Source organism: Elephas maximus, chromosome 25 (assembly GCF_024166365.1).
Source record: "Elephas maximus indicus isolate mEleMax1 chromosome 25, mEleMax1 primary haplotype, whole genome shotgun sequence".
NCBI classification, from domain to species: Eukaryota; Metazoa; Chordata; class Mammalia; order Proboscidea; family Elephantidae; genus Elephas; species Elephas maximus.
This window is the reverse complement of record NC_064843.1, coordinates 25,788,048-25,810,744: the sequence shown is the minus strand read 5'-3', so window position 1 is coordinate 25,810,744 and position 22,697 is coordinate 25,788,048. Positions and strand designations below refer to the sequence as shown.

The following is a 22,697-nucleotide window of genomic DNA, read 5'->3' as shown; positions in this document are numbered from 1 at the left end:
AAATCCTGAGGGTTTTCAGCTGGCAGGGATGTGAGCTCGCAACGCGGGTCACACAAGCCCCGACCGTAAACCGCGGGCTCGGAGAAGCCGAATAATCAACCGTGTCCAAGAGCGCGTTCTCTACCAAACAGAGCGTGATCCAATCGGTGAAGGCAGTCTCGTTTTAAGGGGCCAATCATAGGCCACGGTGACCTATTATGACAACCTCGGGAGCCAATGAAAACCACGGATTCTCCCAGCCTGCCTCCAAGCTCCACTCCGGGTGAGCTCAGTTTTTCTAAAGGTACAACTAAGAAAACAAGTCCGTGGTTGGACGACGAGATACAAAGTCTAAAAAAATGGGTGGTGAGGGCTGGTAAAAACTCTGAGAGCGAGCAAAACCTCACGCCACCAAAACTTCACGCGTGGAGGAATCGCAAGTCACCAAGCGAAAGACTCCAACGCGGGCGGGTACGTGCTGCGCGCTAACGTCACACGCACCGAGCCCCGCCCCCCGTCCTTCCGTCCTTATAGCGTAGCCCTGGCGCGCGCGCGCGCCATTGTGTGGCTGAACTCGGCCGCCGCTGCGGTGTGAGGCTCCCGCCTGGGTACTCTTCCCCAGCCGCACCGCGGCTACTGCCTTGCGGTCCGCCGTTCGACAGTCAGCCTTCGGGCCCTGCCCGCCACGGCCATGCCACGCGTCTACATTGGACGCCTTAGCTACAACGTCCGGGAAAAGGACATCCAGCGCTTTTTCAGCGGCTATGGCCGCCTCCTCGAAGTAGACCTCAAAAATGGGTGAGTCGAATTAGGGCGCCCGCATCCGCCAGCTTCCCGGGTCTGACGGCCGAGGGGTCTACCGGAGGGTGGAGGCAGCCAGCCAAGGCCGCGGCGCCGCGTGGCAGGGCCTCCAAAATGGCGGCCGCGCGGGGCGGCAGGGGCGCGCGCGGGGCGGGAGCGCGCGGGCGGGCGCGCCCCCGGCTAACGACGGCCCGGCCCTCGCGCCGCCTCCAGGTACGGCTTCGTGGAGTTCGAGGACTCCCGCGACGCCGACGACGCCGTTTACGAGCTGAACGGCAAGGATCTTTGCGGCGAGCGCGTGATCGTAGAGCACGCCCGGGGCCCGCGCCGCGATCGCGACGGCTACAGCTACGGAAGCCGCAGTGAGTCTTACCCCCTTGCGCTCCGCGTCTTGGGGACCTAGGGGGGCGGGCGCAGGCACTGGGGTGGGCGGGGTGGGGCCTCCCAACCCGGGCAGGCGCGGTGGCTGGGGACGTTTGGCTCGGGTATCCCCGGGCTCTTCTGCCTTCACGCCTGCCCGGGGAAGCCACGGGACGCCGGAGCGCAGGGATCGGGTTGCGGGTTTGCTAAGTTGGGGGCGGGTTGGCTTCTAGGCACTTGTCAGCACTGTCGTGGGCACTGCCTACGGAGGAAGTAAGGGGTGGCTGTATTCCTTGTATCCCACTTGCTTACCTGTCAGTGCGTTAGCTAGAAATGTGAATGTTTTTGCTAAGAAGTTTGGGGGCAGGCTAGGGTGGAGGAGGGGGCGGGGAAGGGGAGAAGTTTAAAGCTTGGGCCTTAAAAGTGGTGGGATTAAAGAAAATAATTCGCTGTTTGAAGTAGTGTGGTACTGAACCACAAACTAAATATAAGTAAGCTTTATGCTATATATGAATTAATTGGGGCATGTTATTGGGAGGGGGTAGGGGGGTTGGTTATGTTAAATGTTTGATGTTGAAATTGTTGCATGTTGAATTCAAACTTTTTAACAAGTCCTTGATGTTTCAATTTGAAAGTGACCAATGGGGCTGAGGCTGTGTCCACTGAGGCTAAGATGACTGCCTTTCCTGATTGGCCTTGGCTTTTCCATACATTGTGTGACCCTTGCCCTATGACCCTTTGGCTGACCTTACCGGAAGCCATGACGACAGCAGCCTTTTGCCATTAGACGCAGGGTGATGGTGAGGATTCCAAGGGTTAGACAAAACTGGTTAATCTGAACTAGGTGACTGTTACCTTGCGTGTTTTGTGGCCAAACCACCACCAAAAACCTCACACTGTGATGTAAGTACTTAGTGTAACTAGTAAACATTTTTGTAAAATGTAGAAATGCATGTAATCAGTTAAGTTTTATATTTTACAATGTTCTGTAAAATAAAACTTAGCGAGGTAAATTGAATAAAGGAGCAGTCACTCTCTAACAGATTATAGGAGAAGTTTAGTTGGATTTAGCGTATTTGACTTGCCTTTAATTTAATTTATGGCAAATCACAAATGTATCAAAGGTTTAGCAATATAATAGCAAAGTCCTACTCCAGTAAATAAAATTTGATATGTTTGTACTAACTTTCAAAAGACATTATGCGTCACTATCATTACAAAGCATCTAATTGTTCCCTTCGTGTGATAAAGGTGGTGGAGGTGGATACAGCAGTCGGAGAACATCTGGCAGAGACAAATATGGACCACCTGTTCGTACAGAGCACAGGCTTATTGTAGAAAATCTTTCTAGTCGTTGTAGTTGGCAAGATTTAAAGGTATGTCCTATATGAAGTGTTGAAATGATAAGATCAGTGCTCAAAAGATAGGCTCTTGATGACATATTTCTTATTTCTGAGCATCAAGCATAGGTCTTTAGATTTTAGAGTCTGAGCAGTCTTGTGTTGCTGTTTAGGATTTCATGAGGCAAGCAGGTGAAGTAACATATGCGGATGCTCACAAAGAACGTGCAAATGAAGGTGTGATTGAGTTCCGCTCCTACTCTGACATGAAGCGTGCTTTGGATAAACTGGATGGTACAGAAATAAATGGCAGAAACATTAGGCTTATTGAAGATAAACCACGAACGAGCCACAGGCGGTCGTACTCTGGAAGCAGATCGAGGTAACTTGTTGGAAGACGGGGCAGGAGAGGGGAGTATTTGCCAAAAATAAAATGAAGTGCTGAGTGATTTTAATTACTATTTAATTGAACTTAAAGCAGGACGTAGTTTCTTTTTAGTTGTGCATCATGGGTTCTTTTCAGATGCTTTGGTATTGGATTTGTTGATTCTGCAGTAAGCAACTACATTTTTTGTTGGTTTATTTCTTTTGCTAAATAGCCCAAACATATTCATGCTGAGATGTATTGCGATTAAGATTTCATCGTGTTTCTCGTTACAGGTCACGGTCTAGAAGAAGGTCACGAAGTAGGAGTCGCAGGAGCAGCCGCAGTAGATCTCGAAGTATCTCAAAAAGCCGCTCCCGGTAAGTAACGCACTGTTGGTTATTTTCCTGAATACATTACTATGCTTGTTTGTTGGGTACATGTGTGTTCTGGCAAGGTATTAGGAAAAAATTTGGCTTTGTTTTGTTCAGATCCAGGTCGCGGAGCAAAGGTCGATCACGTTCTCGATCGAAAGGCAGGAAATCCAGATCAAAGAGCAAATCTAAGGCCAAGTCTGATCGGGGTACCCGTTCTCGCTCTCGAAGTAGATCTAAGGATGAGTATGAGAAATCTCGAAGCAGATCTCGTTCTCGATCTCGTTCTCCCAAGGAAAATGGAAATGGTGATATAAAGTCAAAATCCAGATCAAGGAGCCAGTCTCGGTCCAATTCACCCTTACCTGTTCCACCCTCAAAGGCTCGTTCTGCGTCCCCTCCGCCAAAAAGAGCTACGTCAAGATCCCGTTCTAGGTCTCACTCAAAGTCGAGGTCCAGATCAAGTTCCAGAGATTAACCCAGAACTGTATGTTCTTTGCACACTATTATGGAACACTTTCTTACTTGCTTAGGCAGTTACTCCTATGTGTTTGTTCTTGGCCTCTTTTGCAAGAGGAGTTACCTGAAAGCAGGGGCACAGAGAAATTTGATTTGTGGCCAAATTTGATGAAAAAGATGAGGTTCTAAAGAAATGTTGGCATGAAGTCAAAGATCTTCTCCCTTCTTTGTAGAATTAAGATAACTTTGATTTTATAGCTTTTGAGCTAAAATAAACTTTTGTAAAGATTAAGCTCATTTAGATTTTTTTTTTTGTAATGTTTCAGCAGGATCTGCTGCAGGGGTTTTTTGTTGTTTTGTTTGTTGGCTTATTTTTACTGTTTCAAGCTTTGAATACTTAAGGCTTTAGAGGGAGAGCTCAATTTTCAATTATGTTGGCTTTTTATAAAGCCTGAGTTACGTAAGATTTAAATAAAAGTTTGCTTCCGACATGATTGCCTTATCGAGTAGGTCAATATTAAATTCCATTAATATCTGCTGTGGAAACAATGTAAATTCTACTTAGGTGTAAAACAAGGCAAACCTTTGACCAGCAATAAATTATTCCGTTTGGATAATGTTACTTTGTGCTGTTACTCAAATTTCCCAAAGTCTTATTTGTCCCTTTAACAAATTAGATTAAAAATAAAAGGTACTTCATAGTTAGTGAATCTGTTCTGCAATTTTGCTTAAATTAATTGGTTTTAAATAATGATTTTTTTTTTTTTTTTAAGTTGTACTCTTCCAAGAAATAGCTCCTAATACTTTGGATTTCATTTAGCCAGTAATCTCACTTTCTGGAAGTGGTTGGTGTGATGACTGTTTGTTAGGGTATGGTTTGATGCTCTTTACTGCTTGTTACATAAAAATGACGAAAATATCGTTTGTTTTATCGGGAATTTAGTACATTCTTGTTCAAAGTAAAAAATACGGCATCTTCTGTTGGAAGATCATTTAACAGGCAAGTTAACATGTTACTTGGTAAAGTCAGTTGCAATTAAAGTAAAATCCCACCCAACAATCAGCTCCCTTAGTAGTTAGTGGGGTTATGTGATAACTGATCATCCTTCTAAGCTTTATACAGTGTGTAGTTTGGGAAAAAGGTTAAATGGGTAGATCCTAAATTTTTTTGTACTTTTATTATGACTGAAGTGTAATGAGTACTGTGGAACCCAAATTCTTGCACTGCGAATTTGTAGGAGTTACTGGGTTAACAATTAGTCCATACCCCCATAAGCCTAATTACTTGAAATTGCAGTTTGAGATATGGATTATTTATACTCCTCTGCCTCGACAGCACTGGGTTTTCTTTTTGCTCAAATAGTTCAAATGGTTTTTGAAATTAATTTAGAAGCACACATCATTAAGGTTTTTTTTTTTTTTTTTTTTAATACTTTCTAGGGGTTGTGCCTATGTAAGGTACCAAGAGTTGGGTTCAGGTAGAACATGTATATTGCTCACTGTGCCACAGGGGTAACTGGAAACCATACTATTCCAGGGTGGTTTTTTGGGTTCAGTAGTACAGAAGGCATACCTAATAAAATGAGGCAGAATGAAATAATCGAGTCAAAATTAAGATCTAGGTGTCAAAAGAGAGTAACTGGGAGTACTTGAAACAAGTAGAAGGTCTCTGAGTTGGCTTTGCTTCAGAGAAAAAAATTAAATGGACAATTAAATTTGTTTTTAAGAAATTCTTGGGCTTCTTGTTACAGTTTTTAAAGTCTAATTTTAAGAATCTAGTGCCCCCAAAAAGTTGATTGCTTATGTGAACTTAGTGTTTTTTTAATAGGTGCTTACTGTTAAGGAGATTTTTTTTTTTTTAATAGAAACTGCAGAATTTGAGAGTTCTTTACCATTTTCTTAATGGTGCCAGTAATGATAATCTGTTGTTTTGCTTATTTGAAAGAACAGAAATGATTTTTAATATATAAAAAGGCAAACCTCCATCACCTTTCAGAATTTAGTGTGTAAGGACAAGTCTTAAGAATTGGCTTTGACCAAAGTTACCTTGTTTTCCAGGAAAATATAAAAGCTTTCAAGCCCACAGCCATTTAAAAGGAAGAGGGGAATAGTACAGTGTGAAATCTGGCTTTCAGAAAATAGCCAGTGTCCTTCACCTGGGCTTTCCTGTTACCTCACATGGTAATAGGCAAGTTTGTCCACGTTGTTACCTGCCCCAGAAGTGAATAATTGTATAGGTAAATCTGCACCCATAAAAATTGCCTAGTAATAACTAAGAACAATTTATTAAAAATCTAGTCCTGCTGCATAACCTGTGGAAACCACTGTTTATATCACTGGCCCACTTGAGAACATACGAGTTGACTGAGAAAATGTTTAGTTCCTTGCTGACTTGTGAGTAGAACCTGAGAGTCTTAGAACATGCCACAGGTTTGTCTGTGGCCAGGTGGAGTGTTAAGCTGATAGAGGGCAAAAGAGGAAAAGTAGGTTAGGAACATCCTGATTCCCCCATATTTTACTTGATAGTTTTTATTGACACACCACAGTGCCTTCATGGCCACTTTGAGTCCTACCTGCTCCTGAACTTTTACCTTCCCGCTCCTGTGTCACCATTTTCATCTTGGAACTTTATTTCTCCCGTTGTGTTAACCTATGCTTTATCCCCTCAATAAAATGCTTCATAAGGGAAGGGCTTGGTTTGAATTTCTTGTGTGTTCCCACTTAGCATCCTTGACAAATGGGTTTTTGAGTTGGAATTGCCATTGGCATGCTGTTCCTAGAGTATGAGAAAAGGATCTTGTAAGTTTCTTAGAAACGTGAATTGGGGATCAACATAACAGGGTTTATTTTGGTCAAGTTGTTATCCACTGTTTCAGTGTCTGTATCTGTGTAAATAGTATTTAAAACTACCTTAATATACTAGCTGTTACTATGAAGAATTGGACATGCTAAGTTACTTTTGTATTAACCTGCTTTATTTTCATATAGAATTTCCCAATTTTTACCTTCTAGTGGTTAAAACATTTTCCAGGGTATTTCCTAGATAAACTAGGAAGATTTAATCTTTTTCCTCGCAAGTCTTTAGCCTAATTTCTTTAATTTGGACTTGGGGCACTCTAAATTTAGCAGTTTACACTTAGAAAACCAACACTGACTTATTACTAATCTTGCTTTCAGAGGGCACTTTGTCTGACCTCATCCAGTTTCACTCCAGTGGTAATGGAACTTAGATGAAAGACTTAAAAGTGGAAAGCTCTGTTAACTTGATGTAATTAAAAAAGTATTATGTGCTTGGAAAGAGCCTACTTAGTAACGTAGCCACTGTTAGTAATTGTGTTTGCCCATGTTTCTGGTCATACGCATATGCCATTCGTTTTCAGTGCTGAGCTGTCTGTGCCATAAGTAGAGTTCTGCACCTTCTTACTGAGCATTGCTAGCGCAGAGATCTGTTAAACGGTGAGAAATATACTGTCGGAGTTCCTGCATGGTGCAGACGGTTAACGTGATTGGCTGTTAATCGAGAGGTTGGAGGGTTGAGTCCAGTCCACCCAGAGGTGAAAGAAGGCCTTGGCAATCTACTTCTGAAAAATTGGCTACTGAAAATCCTGTGGAGCAGTTGTACTCGGATACATAGGAAAGATCACAGCCTTTGGAGTCAACTCAACAGCAGCTGGGTTTTTTTTTTTTTTTTTTTTTAACTGTCTATTTACATGCTAGTATTTGAGCTTTTGGGGTCAGTAACCACTGCTCGTGTTTATAACCCTAATGTGTGTGTCCATTTGCCAAATGGATTGTTACAATTGTGTGAATGAAGTAAATTCTGAATAGCTTGTTCAGATACGACTAGCCATTTTACAGCAATCCCAGGTGGTCCCGTAGTACAGCCCTTAATAAAGTGGTTAATTCATTTTTAATAGTAGTCATGGTTCAAAAATCGGAAGATACTATACAATAAAATTTGCCTTTGACCCCTTGGGGAAAGATGAGAGTGCTAGTTTCTAATACATCCTGGAGATGTGCCCAGAAAAAGGTTAATGGTCCCAATAGCCTCATCACATAGCCCACTTGAATTTTGCAAAGACAAGTGATAAGTATTATAGCTTGTATCGGAAAACAATTATTAGTAATTTGTTATTCACAGTTCAGTGTAGTCAATATATTTATACCCATTTTAGGGATCATTTCTAAGGTAGTCAGTACTGTAATAGCATGAGTCTTTCTAAGCAGAATCAAGGTTTAAATCTTGGTAGGTATCTTTCCCTTTTATTTATCTATTTCCTAGGAACAGAGACATTCTCTTAGATGTTAGCTGCATTTGAGTCAGCCCCAATGCACGGCAACCCCATGCACAACAGAACAAAACTCTTACCTGCCCTTGTGCCTTCCCCATGATGGGTTGTAGACCTGACTGCTGTGACCCATACGTTTTTATTGGTTAATTTTGGAAGTGGATCAATGCAGTTCCCCCCCACCCCCGCTGGTTTTTTGATGGAAACTGCTGAACCCTATTTAGCATCATAGTGAATGCAAGCCTCCACTGACCTGAATTAAACCCAGGTCTCCACCTGTTGCTGTGGACGCAGTTCTGAGTCATAGTGACCCCATGTGTATAGAACTGTTGCATAGGGTTTTCAAGGTTGTTGTGCCCTTTCTCAGGCCTATCTCCCAAGGTGCCTGTGGATGGGTTCTCACTGTCAGCCTTTCGCCTAACACTTAACCCTTTGCACCACTCAGGGACTTCGGGTTGGAAGGTGAGAATCCCTTAGGTACTACAGCGTAATTGTCTAGTTATTGAAATTGAGAAATTAACAAGTGTACTATTAGCTAACCCACAGTCCATATTTCATCAGTTCCTCTTTTTTTTCCCTCTGTTGTTCCAGGTTTATCTATTGTATTTTGTTGCCATGGCTGTTTAGTCTCCTTTAATCTGGAACAACCTTGGCTTTGACTTTTGAAGAGTAAAGGACAGTTATTTTATAAAATTGCCTTCAGTTGGGTTTGCTGTATCTTCATGATTGCATTTTTGGCAGGAGTATCACAAGAATGAGACTGCCATCAATTCATCATGTCCGGTGGCACATGGTATTATTAACTTGGGTCACTGTAAAGTCACTTTGCCCTTTTGTAATTAAATTGTTGGGGGGCCTAGAGTCTGTTACCTAGTTAACTCACCAAACTCACCCACTGCTTCAGCATTTATTGGTGATTTCCTAATCTATACTGGTATGTTCTACTGTAAAAAAGTTCTTTTTATGGGGAGTAAACTCTTAAAGGTAAGGTCGAGAGTCATGTTTCCAGGCGTGAGCCAATCATTTTGGAGATAAAGCTGGAGGGAGCTTTGATGGCATCAGATCGTGAATATTGTTATAAGGAGTAAATGCTGTTATCAAAGTAGTTGGCACAATACTTGGTACAGTCACTCATTAAATAGTACCTGCCTTTAGGAATGGGTAAACCCTAAAACTATCTAGCCAGTTGAAAAAAAGGTAAGCAAAGCGAGTTGCTAAATGTGGAGCCCAAGTTAAGAGTGTTATCCTTGCTTTCTAGTCTTGATTGAATAGCCTTGACAGGTGCATTATTTAAATACATTGCTTATTACTTTTTCTATGCAAAATTTCAAACACCAGAGAGACTGGTTAGATGAACCTCCCCCCATGTACTCACCCAGTTTTAACAGTACCTGTCCACTTCCCCGGATAATTTTGAAGGAACCTAGACATTTCATCTCCAGGTCAGTATATACCTCTAAAAGGCATCTTAATCTGTAGGGTTTCTTTGTATTTTCTTGCAACATATTTGTTGAAGAAGCCCAGGTCTGAGTTACTTTGAATCAAACAGGGTTTTGAACCCGAACAAACTGGCTTGCTCGGGTTCAAACCCCTGCTGAGAATTTGCATTTGTAGTAAGTTTCCAGGCAGTGCTAATGATGCTGTTTAGAACAGTGGTTCCGAAATTTTATTACACTTTGATTACATGTAGGAATCATTCGGAGATCTTGTTAAAATGTGGATTCTGATTCAGTGTATCTGGGGTGGAAATGCAAATTCTCAACAGGGATTTGAAGCCCTGGAATCGACCTTAATAACAGCTCCCTTGCTTTCTGGTAGGGTAGGATTTTTCAGGCTTTTCTGCACATTTCTAGCCTTACACGTGAAATCAGCCATTTCTCCAACTAAATTGGAAATGACATTTTGCAACCACGGTCTGAACCCTTGGGGGTGCTCATTGCTACTGGTTTGGTTATAGGCCCTTTTAGTGGTGGACAGAGCTGGGAGGGAAACCATTGTCTTTTTTTCTCTCTGGCCACACAGATTATGTTACCTTCTGGTCACGTTGGTCATCTGAAGATCCTCTCCTTTAAACATCCCCAGCACTGTATCTGTGCAGCAGTTTTGCATCCCCTAACCATCTCGGTTGTCTTCCAATCCTCTGATTTGTCAGTGTCTCATAAAGTGGAGCCAGCTAGTGGGCACAGCACTCCAGGTTTCCTGTAACCCTCACAGGCAGAGCAGTGCAGCAGCCTCCCTGCCTTACCTGATGCTTCCTTAGCTGAACTCTATTCTGTCAAAGGGGTGAGGGATTTAAAAGGAAACTTCAGAATCCTGCATGATCTCTTTTCTGCACCTTCAGAGGGTTTAAGTGAGGGCTTTGAACCAGTTCAGTCCAGTGTGAATCCCTGAGAATTTGCACCCCCAGATACACTGATTCAGAACCTACATTTTAATAAGACCCCCCCAGGTGATTCTTCCGTATAATAAATTTTGAGAACCACTGCTCTGCTACTGGTTCTCAGAATTGATCCCTAACCAGCATCATTAGCATAGCCTGGAAACTTGTTAGAAATGCAGATTCACAGCAGGGGTTCAAACCTGACCAAACCCATTTGAAGCCCTGGTTTAAACCAGATAATGTGTCGTCTTGTTCTGGCTAACAGGAGTAGAGGAAGAAGGAAAAATCAGAGCCTAAATTTCAGTGTGATTCTAGAGTACACAACAGTGCTGTAGTTGTAATGAGCAAACAAGATCTTACAGTTTTCATCCACCTTTGCCATAAATGGCAGTGGCCTCCCTGCAAACCAAGCAGGAACTCCAGCCCAGGCTACGCTGCAGCTGTGATTGCAATAAGGTGATCAGTGCTTTTGGGTGTTCTCAGGAAGTGACACCCTGGAAATCACTATGATCCAAACCCACAGTCAGTAAACACTAATTAAAGGCCTACCAGGTGTGTACTAGGTTAAACTGCTCTCAGAAATATTTGCTCTCGTTCCACCTCCACAAGCAGAGAGCATTTCCCATCCCTTGGTGTTGGGCATTGAAATTTTAGATGTGAAATGTGTGGTAGGCTGAATTATGACCCTTAAAAATTTCCACATTCTCATCCCTGAAACATGTGAATATGTGACTTTACAGGGTAAAAGGGACTTCACGGGTGTGATTAAGCATCTTGAGATGGGGCGATTAACCTCCAAGTGGGCCCTTACAAGGAGACAGGCGGGAGGGTCAACTGTCAGAGTTGATGTGAAGATGGAAGCAGTCAGAGAGATTGGGGGATACTATGTTGCTGGCTTCCAAGAAGGAAGAAGAAGCTAAGAGCCAGGGAATGCAGACAATCTAGAACCGAGGAAAGGGATTCTGTCCTAGAACCTCCAGAAGGAGCATCGCTTTGCCGGCACCTTGTGTTTGGCCCAATGAAACCCATTTCAGAATTCTAACTAATAGGATTATAACAGTTAATGTTGTTTTAAGCCATGCGAGTGTTTTCCGATCAAGTGGATTCCTACCCGTGACAACCCCATGTGTTACAGAGTAGAACTACTCCATAGGGTTTTCTTGGCTGTAATCTTTATGGAAGCAAATCACCAGGCCTTTCTTCCATGTCACTGCTATGAAGGCTCAAACTGCCATCCTTTAGTAGCCAATTGCAAACCACTTGTGCCACCAGGGACCTAGTTTAAGTCACTAATTTTAATTTGTTACAGCAGCCATAGAAAACTAATACAACGTGACTGAAGTCTTCACAGCTCTTGCGCATTGCACTTGCTCACTTGGTTCTCTGCCATTGCCATGAGAAAAACTTACCTCAGCCTGCTAAGGAGAGAGGTGGGGTGGAGCTGCCTGTTCGTCCCAGCCACCTACAGCTTAAAGGAGAGCCCAACCTAAATCAACTAATGTGCAGACATGTGAAAAAATGGTTTTGTGCTACTAAGTTTTGAGGTTAGTAGTAGCTAACACAGGGAGTCAGGCAGCTCTGCTTATGTCTTTACAACGACCATGTGGTAGAAATTGTTCTGCGTTTTATGGATAATGAAACAGGTTTGGATTAATCCATGGGACCAGGATTGCACATAACTGGGAGTATCCTGACGTCCAGTATTTGTTTCATTTTGCTTGAACAAGTGTTATAGATACCTTCCATTTCTCTGCCTGGTTGGGTTCTGCCACTAGAGAACAGCAGTAGGACATGAGAGGGAGGGAGGGAAGAGACTGAGTTGGGGTATGGATTCCCACAGCTTCCTCTCTGAGGGTTCACTAAGGCTGGCTGTGGCCCTTGACCAAAGGTCACATGTTTGCTCCATGCAGCCCATCTTTACTCCAGATCCTGGTAACTACTGTCTCCTCTTGTGCTACTCCGTGGTCTTATGCTGACAATTGTGATTTTTCCACATCCTGCCCACACGTTTATAAATAGTCCCTTTATTAAATTCTCTTCAGATAATGGAATGTGCGTTCTGTTTCCAGTCATAACCCTAACTAATAACAGCAAGTAAGTTAAGCAATAAGTAAATATTTCATATTCCAGTGGGGTGTAAAATACTGATGATGTAGGTAAAGTTACAAAAGTCTCTCGTCATTTCATTCAGTATCAAAAGCCAGGAAGAGGTTCCTGAATTAACAAGTGCACCAAATTTTTTTCAATAGAGAGATGTTATTTCATCTTAGAAATACCACCGATAGGTCTTCACAATCACCTGGCCTCTTGTTTCCATAGCTGGACAACTCTTAGATCTTATTCATCAGCCTGCTGAATTGTTCCTTTTGCAGGGACATAGATACCATCCAAAAATTTTCTGATATCCTTGTTTTTAATTGTCATGGTCTGCTGGATTTGATAGAAGTTCAGTGTAGCTTCCTTCAAGAATTCATCTTTCTTGATTTGAGATACCAAACAAGCAACACCTGGCCTCATCCAAATCCTACAGATAATATCTTTCACCCAAGAAATTTCAAATTTCAGCAAGAGACCCCCTCTCCTGATGTTGATGGGAAGTGAGCATCTTGTAATGGCAGCCCAGTGTAACACCCTTGATCATGTTCTGTACATGACTACTGATAGCACAAACTATAGCCAGTTCTTTTCTATTCCTTCTCATTTGTCAACCCAAAGCCTTTACTTTTTCTTTCCAAGGAGACTGAGTTCTACATGGATGTGATTGACATCCCTCCACAGTGTTCCTCTGAGGCCCTTCACAATAACTGTGTCCCTTCAGAGTGATGTTGGCATTTTCTGGCATATCCGCATGCTAATTGAGGAGAATGGCCTTCATTCTTGCAGTAGATGCAGCAAAGCACACCAAGAAATTTTATTCTTGCCTCTCAGTAAATTAGCTTTTATAAGGGAAATGCCACCCCTCTTCCCTTGCCTTTGTACTTGGCTGACATCATCCAAGTGTATAGGTGTCTGGTTTGTACCAGAAAGCCAATGTGCTCCTTAACCTGAGTAGAGGAAGAATAAAGATTAGACAGTAACTCTTTAGCAACCCTATTCAGAGCAGCTGATTATGAAAGTACCTGATAAATGAAATTAGATATTGCCTAGGATAGACAGAACTAGAACAAAGCAAGGTGATGGCTTCTCAAGAGACTTCTAGGCTTGTGGGCCATCTTTCCTAAGTGACATTTGTCTTCACTTGGCAAGATAATTCATTGGAACGTCCTTGGTACTTGGAAATAAAACACTCTTTATCATACTTCTATGATAGAAGCCCTGGTGGTGAAGTGGTTAAGAGTTCAGGCAGCTGACCAAAAGATCAGCAGTTTGAATCCACCAGCTGCTCCTTAGAAAACCCTATGGGGCAGTTCTATCCTGTCCTATGGGGCCACTATGAGTCAAAATCGACTCAATGGCACACAACTTGACAGAATATACAATATGTTTAGCTTTTTGCTTTGAGTGACATAGCAAAGTAGCCATAATAAAAGTGTGCTAGTTTTGCAAGTATTTGTCCTGCACCTGCTATGTGCCAGGCCCTTTTCTAAGCACTGAGGACACAGTGGTGAACGTGATTGACAAGGCCTCGGCCCTCTTGAAGCTTTGACTCTAGAGGAGGGAGATGGTAAACATACAAATAATGTAATTTCATTTAGTGATAAGTGCTTTGAAAAAAAAGCAATGGATAGAGTGATGGGTGGGATGTGCTTTGGCTAGTGTGGTCAGGAATGGCATCTCAGTGGATACCACCAAAAAGTTGAGAAGGCAGCTAGATGAAAATTCGGGGAAGAATATTCTGGGTAGAAGGAACAGCAAGTTCAAGGGCCAGAGATGGGCAACGAAGGACAACATGTGGGTGGGTCTCTTAGGGGTTCATGGAGATGTTAGCAAGTAGGATCAGACAGAGAGGTAGACTGCCTCAGTGAGGAGCTTAGATTTTATTTGAATGGCAATGAGAAACCTTTGGAGATTCACACATTGAGAAAACTGGCTCCTGTGTGGTTCCAGAAGCCCAGGAGAGATGATGGAGTTTGAAGAGTGGAGATGATAAGATGTCCGATTTGGGCTTTGTTGTGGAGTAACTCAAAATCTGAGTGTAATTACAATTTACCATAGTGAAATATATCAGCTGCTACTAAGTTATGATTAGGGATCGTCTCGATGGCAGTGGGTTTTTTTTTTTTTCCCTACTAATTTATGTGGGAGAGGAAGAAATGAGTGGGGAGGGGAAGGGAGGGAAGAAGGAGCTGCATGTTCATATTTCCTGGCTCTAGGTTTTTTTTATTACTTCTCAAGTATGAGCTTTGAGAACTAGAGGATTCAAAATGGTAAAAATTAATAGTAGAGCACCTTGGGTTTTTTATTTTTATTTTTTTTGCTTTTGGGGAGGAAGATCACAGAGGTAAAGTGCTGTTTTCATCACATTATATCAAAGGTATATACTGTCAGCATGGTGTATAACTGTTGACGTTGACTTTGATCACTTGGCTGAAGCAGTATTGGTTAGGTTTCTCCACTGTAAAGTTACTCTTCCCTCATTCTATAGTGTATTTTTGGGACAGAAGTCGCTATTCACAGCCTACACTTAAGGAGTAGGGAATTATGCTCCCTCTCCTTTAGGGCAGAGTATCTACATAAATCATTTGGAATTCTGCGTAGGAGATTTGTCTCTTCTTTCTCATTTATTAATTATTCAATGACTGATATCCGTATGGACTCATGGATATTTTATACTCTCAAATTGTACTATTATCTGAAGTCACCAGGGGTGCTAACGCTTCTGTTTGTTAGGCCTGCTCACTGTTGAATATGGCAGATTGTTTCCTTGACTATTTTGTATTTTTATATTGTGAGCACCCCATTTGGCCTGAGTTGTGGCATAGTCTCTTTAGCGCAGTTTTGCATTTATTTTGGGAAGGTATGACTTGTGCAGGACCAATTTTTGTATTGCTTTCCTAGCGTGAAGATACCTACACCAGGAGTATGATAAAAATTTAGATTCCCAACCCACCCAGGCAGAGACAGACTTTCTTTCTGTTTCCCTGGGGTAGTGTACAGTTTTTCTAGAACTTACTTCACTAAGTATAGTCCAGGGGTGGGAAGTGGGGTGCTCAGTTTTTATACAGGGGTTTTACTTCCATCTCTAGTATCACATAGACTTAAGATCCCATCTCCTGCCGTTGTTTGTCTAGTAAAACCCAAGGCCCTAACAGCTGGGCCCTGTCTCCGTCTAATAACCACCTCCAGGACAAGAGAGACATAAACCCACCCCTTGTTGCTCTGTTTTTACTTTCTTCTTTGTTTCTGGCTCCTAAGGATTCCTCCTTGCAAGTTCTGCAATTAGTTTTCTTCATTCTTTCCTTGCAATATATTATCCGGGATTTTAGGTGTCTGTGCTAGAAAGGGTTCCCAGTTAGCACAGTCCACCATATTACTGGAATCAGAAGCATTTACACTTAAATGAAGGTTGCATCCTGGTGACTTTCCTAAAATCCATGGGCCAGCCCCAACAGTGAACTGAAGTCTCTAGTAGGAACAGGAAGATGTGGGCTGCTTACAGTTTGTCACTGTTTCTACTCAGCATTTCAGAAATTGGGGATCTACAAATCCCAACGACATTCTTTAATGAGATGGAGAAACAAATCACCAACTTCATATGGAAGGGAAGAAGGCCCCGGATAAATAAGTCATTACTGAAAAAGAAGAACAAAGTGGGAGGCCTTACTTTACCTGATTTTAGAATCTATTATTATACCTGTTATACAGTAGTCAAAACAGCCTGTTAATGGTACAACAACAGATACATAGACCAATGGAACAGAATTGAGAATCCAGACATAAATCCATTCACATATGAGCAGTTGATATTTGACAAAGGCCCCAAAACAGTTAAATGGGGGAAAGACAGTCTTTTTAACAAATGGTGCTGGCATCACTGGCTATCCATTTGCAAAAAAATGAAACAAGACCCATACCTCACTCCATGCACAAAAACGAGCTGAAAATGGATCAAAGACCTCAACATAAAATCTAAAAATGATAAAGATCATGGAAGAAAAAATAGGGACGTTAGGAGCCCTAATATATGACATAAACAGTATACAAAACATTAAGAATGTAGAAGAAAAGTTAGATAACTGGGAGCTCCTAAAAATCAAACACCTATGCTCATCCAAAAACTTCACCAAAAGAGTAAAAAGACTACCTACAGACTGGGAAAAAGTTTTTAGCTATGACATTTCCGATCAGCGCCTGATCTCTAAAATCTACGTGATATTGCAAAAAGACAACCCAATTAAAAAATGGGCAAAAGATACGAATAGACTCTTCACTAAAGAAGACATTCAGGTAGTTAACAGATACATGAGGAAATGTTCACGATCATTAGCCATTAGAGAAATGCAGATCAAAACTACAATGAGATTTCATCTCACTCCAACAAGGCTGGCATTAATCCAAAAAACACAAAATAATGTTGGAGAGGCTGTGGAGAGATTGGAACACTTCTACACTGCTGGTGGGAATGTCAAATGGTACGACCACTTTGTAAATCGATTTGGCGCTTCCTTAAAAAGCTAGAAACAGAACTACCATACGATCCAGCAATCCCACTCCTCGGAATATATCCTAGAGAAATAAGAGCCTTTACACGAACAGATATATGCACACCCGTGTTTATTGCAGCACTGTTTACAATAGCAAAAAGATGGAAGCAACCAAGGTGTCCATCAACAGATGAATGGATAAATAAATTATGGTATATTCACACAATGGAATACTATGCATCGATAAAGAACAGTGAGGAATCTGTGAAACATTTCATAACATGGAGGAACCTGGAAGGCATTATGCCGAGTGAAATTAGTCGGTTACAAAAGGACAAATATTGTATAAGACCACTATTGTAAGAACTTGAGAAATAGTTTAAACTGAGAAGAAAACACTCTTTTGTGGTTACGAGAGGAGGGAGGGAGGGTAGGAGAGAGGTGTTCACTAATTAGATGGTAGATAAGAACTACTTTAGGTGAAGGGAAAGAACACACAATACTGGGGAGGTCAGCACAATTGGACTAAACCAAAAGAAAAGAAGTTTCCTGAATAAACTGAATGCTTTGAAGGCCAGTGTAGCAGGGGTTTGGGGACCATGATTTCAGGGGACATCTAAGTCAATTGGCATAATAAAATGTATTAAGAAAACATTCTTCATCCCACTTTGAAGAGTGGCATCGGCGTCTTAAACGCTAGCAAGCAGCCGTTTAAGATGCATCAATTGGTCTCAACCCACCTGGATCAAAGGAGAATGAAGAACACCAAGGACACAAGGTAATTACGAGCCCAAGAGACAGAAAGGGCCACATGAACCAGAGACTACATCATCCTGAGACCAGAAGAACTAGATGGTGCCCGGCTACAACCAATGACTGCCCTGACAGGGAACACAACAGAGAACCCCTGAGGGAGCAGGAGAGCAGTGGGATGCAGACCTCAAATTCTCATTTAAAAAATCAGACTTAATGGTCTGACTGAGACTGGAAGGACCCCAGTGGTCATGGCCCCCAGACTCTCTGTTGGCCCAGGACAGGAACCATTCCCGAAGCCAACGCTTCAGACATGGATTGGACTGGACAATGGGTTGGAGAGGGATGCTGGTGAGGAGTGAGCTTCTTGGATCAGGTGAACACTTGAGACTATGTTGGCATCTCCTGCCTGGAGGGTGGGTGAGAGGGTAGAAGGGGTTAGAAGCTGGCGAAATGGACAGGAAAAGAGTGGAGGGAGAGAGCGGGCTGTCTCATTAGGGGGAGAGTAATTGGGAGTGTGTAGCAAGGTGTATATAAGTTTTTATGTGAGAGGCTGACAATTTGTAAACTTTCACTTAAAGCACAATAAAAATTATTTAAAAAAAATTGGGGATCTACTCTTGGATAGATAGGTTTTTAACTTAGAGAAGATGCTGGGCTGAAGAGAAGCTGTCACTTAAGGGAAGGATTGGACTTATTTGCTTGCTCCTGAGGGTGTAGTGGGACCAACAGGGAAAACTCGGGGTATATGAGAGGCAGAGCCTTCTCAAAATCACAGCAACTTGGAAGGAGCGCTCTATCCTTGCAAGTGTCCAAATAAGCAAGCAAACAGGTATGAAGACCACCAAAGTATTGTTAAAGGGCAAAAAATAATGTCTCGGCAACTCAAATCTGTGTCAGTTGTTTTTTCCTGGGTCCCCTAGAACAGATTCCGTGGGTCTGTTTTAATCACTATCTAAAAGATACATTTGTTATTGAGAAGCCATGTGTTTGTGCAGGTTCACCTACTTTCTTTTCATCATCTGAACACCTAAAATAAACCTTTTGGAATCCAGAACAAGCACAGTCTGGGTAGAGATGAAAGATGAGTGGATGGTTGAATGTATTGCTGTGTATGAAGAGGCTTCCATTGTTATGGCAACCAGCATCCTCAACTGATGCAATCCTGTTCCCAATAATATAAGATGTGATTAAAAATTGACATTGCAGCAAGGAAGAACACATGTAATGTGTTGGCGTAGCAACCAGAATAGTTAAATTCTGCATAAACTTAAACCTGATGATCACAGCAATTTGGGGAATTTGCCCACAATTAATTAGGAACCCTTGTGTAACTGAAAGTCGGGAGCCTGGAGGTCTGACCTGTGGCCATGACCTGTAGGCTAAATGGACCTTGATTTCCTTATCTGTAAAGTAAGGGATTAAATTATTGATGTGGGAGAAGGGGCTGGGGCTCTGGACTGTATCAAGAGTGGCCCCGTTTTCATTTCCATGCAGTACATCATTTAGTCGATCAACAGATATTTACCGAGCACCCACGAAAACCAAAGTTCTTCCCTCTTGGAGCTCGTGGTCCCCTAACTTCTTGAATTACATAAATCCATGTGAAGGTACAGCTGTGATGTGTCTAATAAAGACAGGGGTATTTTGTGTACGAGAACCAGTAACAAGATTTAGGTACTCAGAAAGCCATGTTGAGGCAGTGAGATTAAGGAAATTGAAGCACAGGGTACCAGGGACTTGCTCAAGGCAGCACCAAAATAGGAGCCGTTATTAAAAACAAGCCATTTGCCATGAAGCAAAGTGATAGGCACTTCCAGTTTACAAACGGAGAAATGGAGAACCAGAAGAATAAAACGAAGAGCCCAGGCTACACCACCAGCTAGTCGTAGCGGAGTCCCGGAACCCAAAAAAAACCCCACTGCCTTCCAGTCGATTCCGACTCATAGCGACCCTATAGGACAGAGTAGAACCGCCCCATAGAGTTTCCAAGTAGCGCCTGGTGGATTTGAACCGCATAGAGTTTCCAAGGAGCGCCTGGTGGATTTGAACTGGCAATATTTAGGTTAGCAGCTGTAGCACTTAACCACTAGGCCACCAGAGTTCCCTCCCGGAACCCAGGGGTGGCTAATGCAGCTCTTTATGGCAGGAAGGGCCAGGACCAGAACCTACACCGCGCTGGGCCTGGTTTCCTCTGGTCGCAAGTGCCCTTCAGCCTTTTATAAGGCAGGTTTCTAACCCTTCTCAGCTCTCCTTTTCCAGGTGGGGCCAGGCGCGGTGGAAAGGCGCTTGACGGCGCAACCACCTAGCTGGGGCGTGTACGGAGGTGCAAGCCACGTCTTTAGTCATTCACCACTCAGCTGTGGGCGACGGGGTCCCACGGGGCTCTCTCCAGCCTCGGTGGTTCCCGCGCCTCACTGCGCGCTGGTGGCTGTGATGCAAGGGGTAGAGGGCAAGAACAATCTCGATCCCCCTCGGCCGCGGAGCAAACCGGCCCCAGGAGAAGGTGGGGAATTGGCCCCACGCGGCAGTGACCTGATAGGAAGGCAAGGGGACGCAGGCGCCGCAGAACTCCCGAGCCTGCGACCCCCAAATCTGCTCCGCGCCAGCTCCGCGCTGAAGAGTTCCGCAGGGAGGCGGGTCCGCCCCCCTGTGCGCGCAGGCGCGCGCCGTGCAGGGCTCGGACCACTGCTCAGCGCGGGGCAGCCACGGACTGGCATTGCAGGTAAGGATCACTGGGCGAGTGGACTCGGATCCTGGGCCAGGACGCCGTGGCACCCGGCCCCGCCAAGCGCGGCGAGTGCTCGAGTCCTTGGTCCCGGTGTCTCCCTCCTTCGGAGCGCCTCCGCGGGTAGGGTGTTCAAGAAAACCGGAGTGGAGGGGTCTGGGCGGAGCGCGGAGGGGGCCAGGCGGGTGCGAGGCTCCGGGAGAACGGATCTGGCCGAGTTGCTGCTGACCGCGCTCTGAAGGGGTGGAGGGGGAGGAGGCTGCTGCCTTTTTTCTTTTCTAAGAGAAATGCAGTCAATTAAGAGTTTTTCATTAATGGAGGGGAGGGTGTCGAGGGCGGGATTTTGGTTTCCTTAAGTGGGTCATTTGGCAAACTTTTTCTTTCCTATTTTTATTTTTACAACGAAAAATGAGATTTTTTTCCCCCCATAAAGGGAAAGAATAAAAAAAATTCCGCCATTTTGGCGTTTTAAAAAGTAACCGCTTTGCGGAGCTGAGGGATCAGTGGCCACCGCGCCCGCCCAGGTCTTTGCCAGTCCCGGGAGGACTCCCGAAGGCTGGCGGCGGATCTAGATCCTCGAACCCCATGCGCTGGGCCGCAGTACCGCTCCCGGGTCTCGGCCGGCGCTGCGGGGGGCTGGAGGGGTGAGGCCGCAAGTTTGTGCCGCTCAGTCTCACTGCGGCTGCGTGTGTGTTGGGGTTGCCGGAGTATATGTCTGGAGCGCTACCTCTCCACCCAGAACCTAAACAGAGGGCATTTATCAGGCAGCAGTTGTGTACAAGGCTTTGAGGGGCACGGAATGCGGGGGCGGGGGTACCTTGGCAAACTAGAAAAAATACACATGGACGTATCCATTCGAGAAATATTTATTGAGCACCTATTATGTGCCAGACACGGTGCTGAGCATGCAGTGGTTGTTTTAGGTCGGGTTCCCTGGAAAGACTCAGAAATTGACTGTAGGAGGTTTGTTGGCAAGTGCCCTCAGGAATGTCACCTGTAGGGGAGTGACGACAGCAGGCCTGGGCAGAGGGAGAAGTTGAACTGCTGGTGTAGTCTCAATAGAGCCTGCAGCCTGTCCCAAGAGGAGTTCTGGAGCTGGGATGGCGGCTCTTCCTGGAACAGCCAACCCGCTGTCGTGGAGTCGATTCCGACTCATACCGACCCGATAGGACAGAGTAGAACTGCCCCCATAGGGCTTCCAAGGGTGCAATCTTTAGGACAGTAGACTGCCACATGTTTCTCCCTAGGAGCAGCTGGTGGGTTCGAACTACAGACCTTTTGGTTAGCAGCCGAGCACTTAACCACTGCACCACCAGGGCTCCTTCATGGCCCTTCCGATGTCTCATTTTGAGGCGAGGGGCCAGGCCTTTGTACCCTATATCAACTAGTCTTTGGATGGTTGTCCCCAGAAGAGGGCACTAGGGCAGGGCAGCTCTCTTGGCTGAGGGCAACTCCAAGAGAACGGGGAACACTGAGGGCTGCCACTGACAACCTCCCCCGTAGTGGGGGGTGGGGGGCTTCCCACTTTATCCCCTCTTGCCCCCAGCCTCTGAACAGAAGGAGGAAATAATGTTCTTGCCCTAAAGGCAAACGTGGCTAAGCCACTTATGGCTTTCAATACCATTTGTGTCTTCTTATGTTATTGATCATTCTCTTCTCTCAACTGTCTGATTCATTCATTGAGTGACTGTTGAGTGCAATCTCTAGATCAGACTCTTTGCATGCCAGGTGCTTTGGCCACAGGCCTGCAAGGTACTTGCAGCCTCAAGTAAGTGCAAGGTTAGATTGTGGTGGAATGTAGCAATAAATGAATACCACAAGAACACAGAGGGAAGGAGACAATGCAAGAGGGCAAGAGAGAGACAGCAACCACTGCAAGCCAGTTTTTCAAGCAAGCAGCTTACATGTGTTTTCAGAAGCTGCCAACCAAGCTCCCTGGAATTTCTGTTAAAAGGGAGCGGATTGGTATTTGATGAGGGCCTGCTGGTGTCAAAATTTTACATGCATTTTCTATTTATTCTTTACCCTAGCCCTTTGAGGTAGATAGACACCATTACTACCTCTATGTTACACATGAGGAAGCCGAGGCTCAGAGTCACATAGGTATTAAGTGGGGAGCTGAGATTCAAACTCATGTCTGCTGTAAGCCTAGGCCTATGTTGTTTTCTTTAACCTGTATGCCAGAAGTCATTGTCAAGTAGTGCTAATACCTTCAAGCAGCCAAATATCAATCACTCATAAAGTGCTTTTTTAGTAATGGAGGGAACGGTGTCAAGGGCGGGATTT

The 22,697-nt window shown here is 44.0% G+C and overlaps 2 protein-coding genes across 2 annotated transcripts in view; both read left to right on the top strand.

Annotated features, from left to right (window-relative positions):
* Positions 1–522: 522 nt before the first annotated feature.
* On the top strand, positions 523–4,168 carry SRSF6 (serine and arginine rich splicing factor 6). The gene is made up of 6 exons (XM_049869597.1): positions 523–777; positions 994–1,142; positions 2,392–2,516; positions 2,654–2,862; positions 3,141–3,224; positions 3,336–4,168. The coding sequence occupies exons 1-6, from the start codon at positions 671–673 to the stop codon at positions 3,694–3,696; spliced, it is 1,035 nt and encodes a 344-aa protein (XP_049725554.1). The 5' UTR covers positions 523–670; the 3' UTR covers positions 3,697–4,168.
* Positions 4,169–20,453: 16,285 nt separating this feature from the next.
* The window catches only part of L3MBTL1 (L3MBTL histone methyl-lysine binding protein 1), a 43,837-nt gene continuing 41,593 nt past the window's right edge, over positions 20,454–22,697 (top strand). Inside the window, exon 1 of the mRNA XM_049869689.1 lies at positions 20,454–20,534. The gene's annotated coding sequence lies outside the window, so the exon portion shown is untranslated. The remainder of the gene's footprint in view (positions 20,535–22,697) is intronic.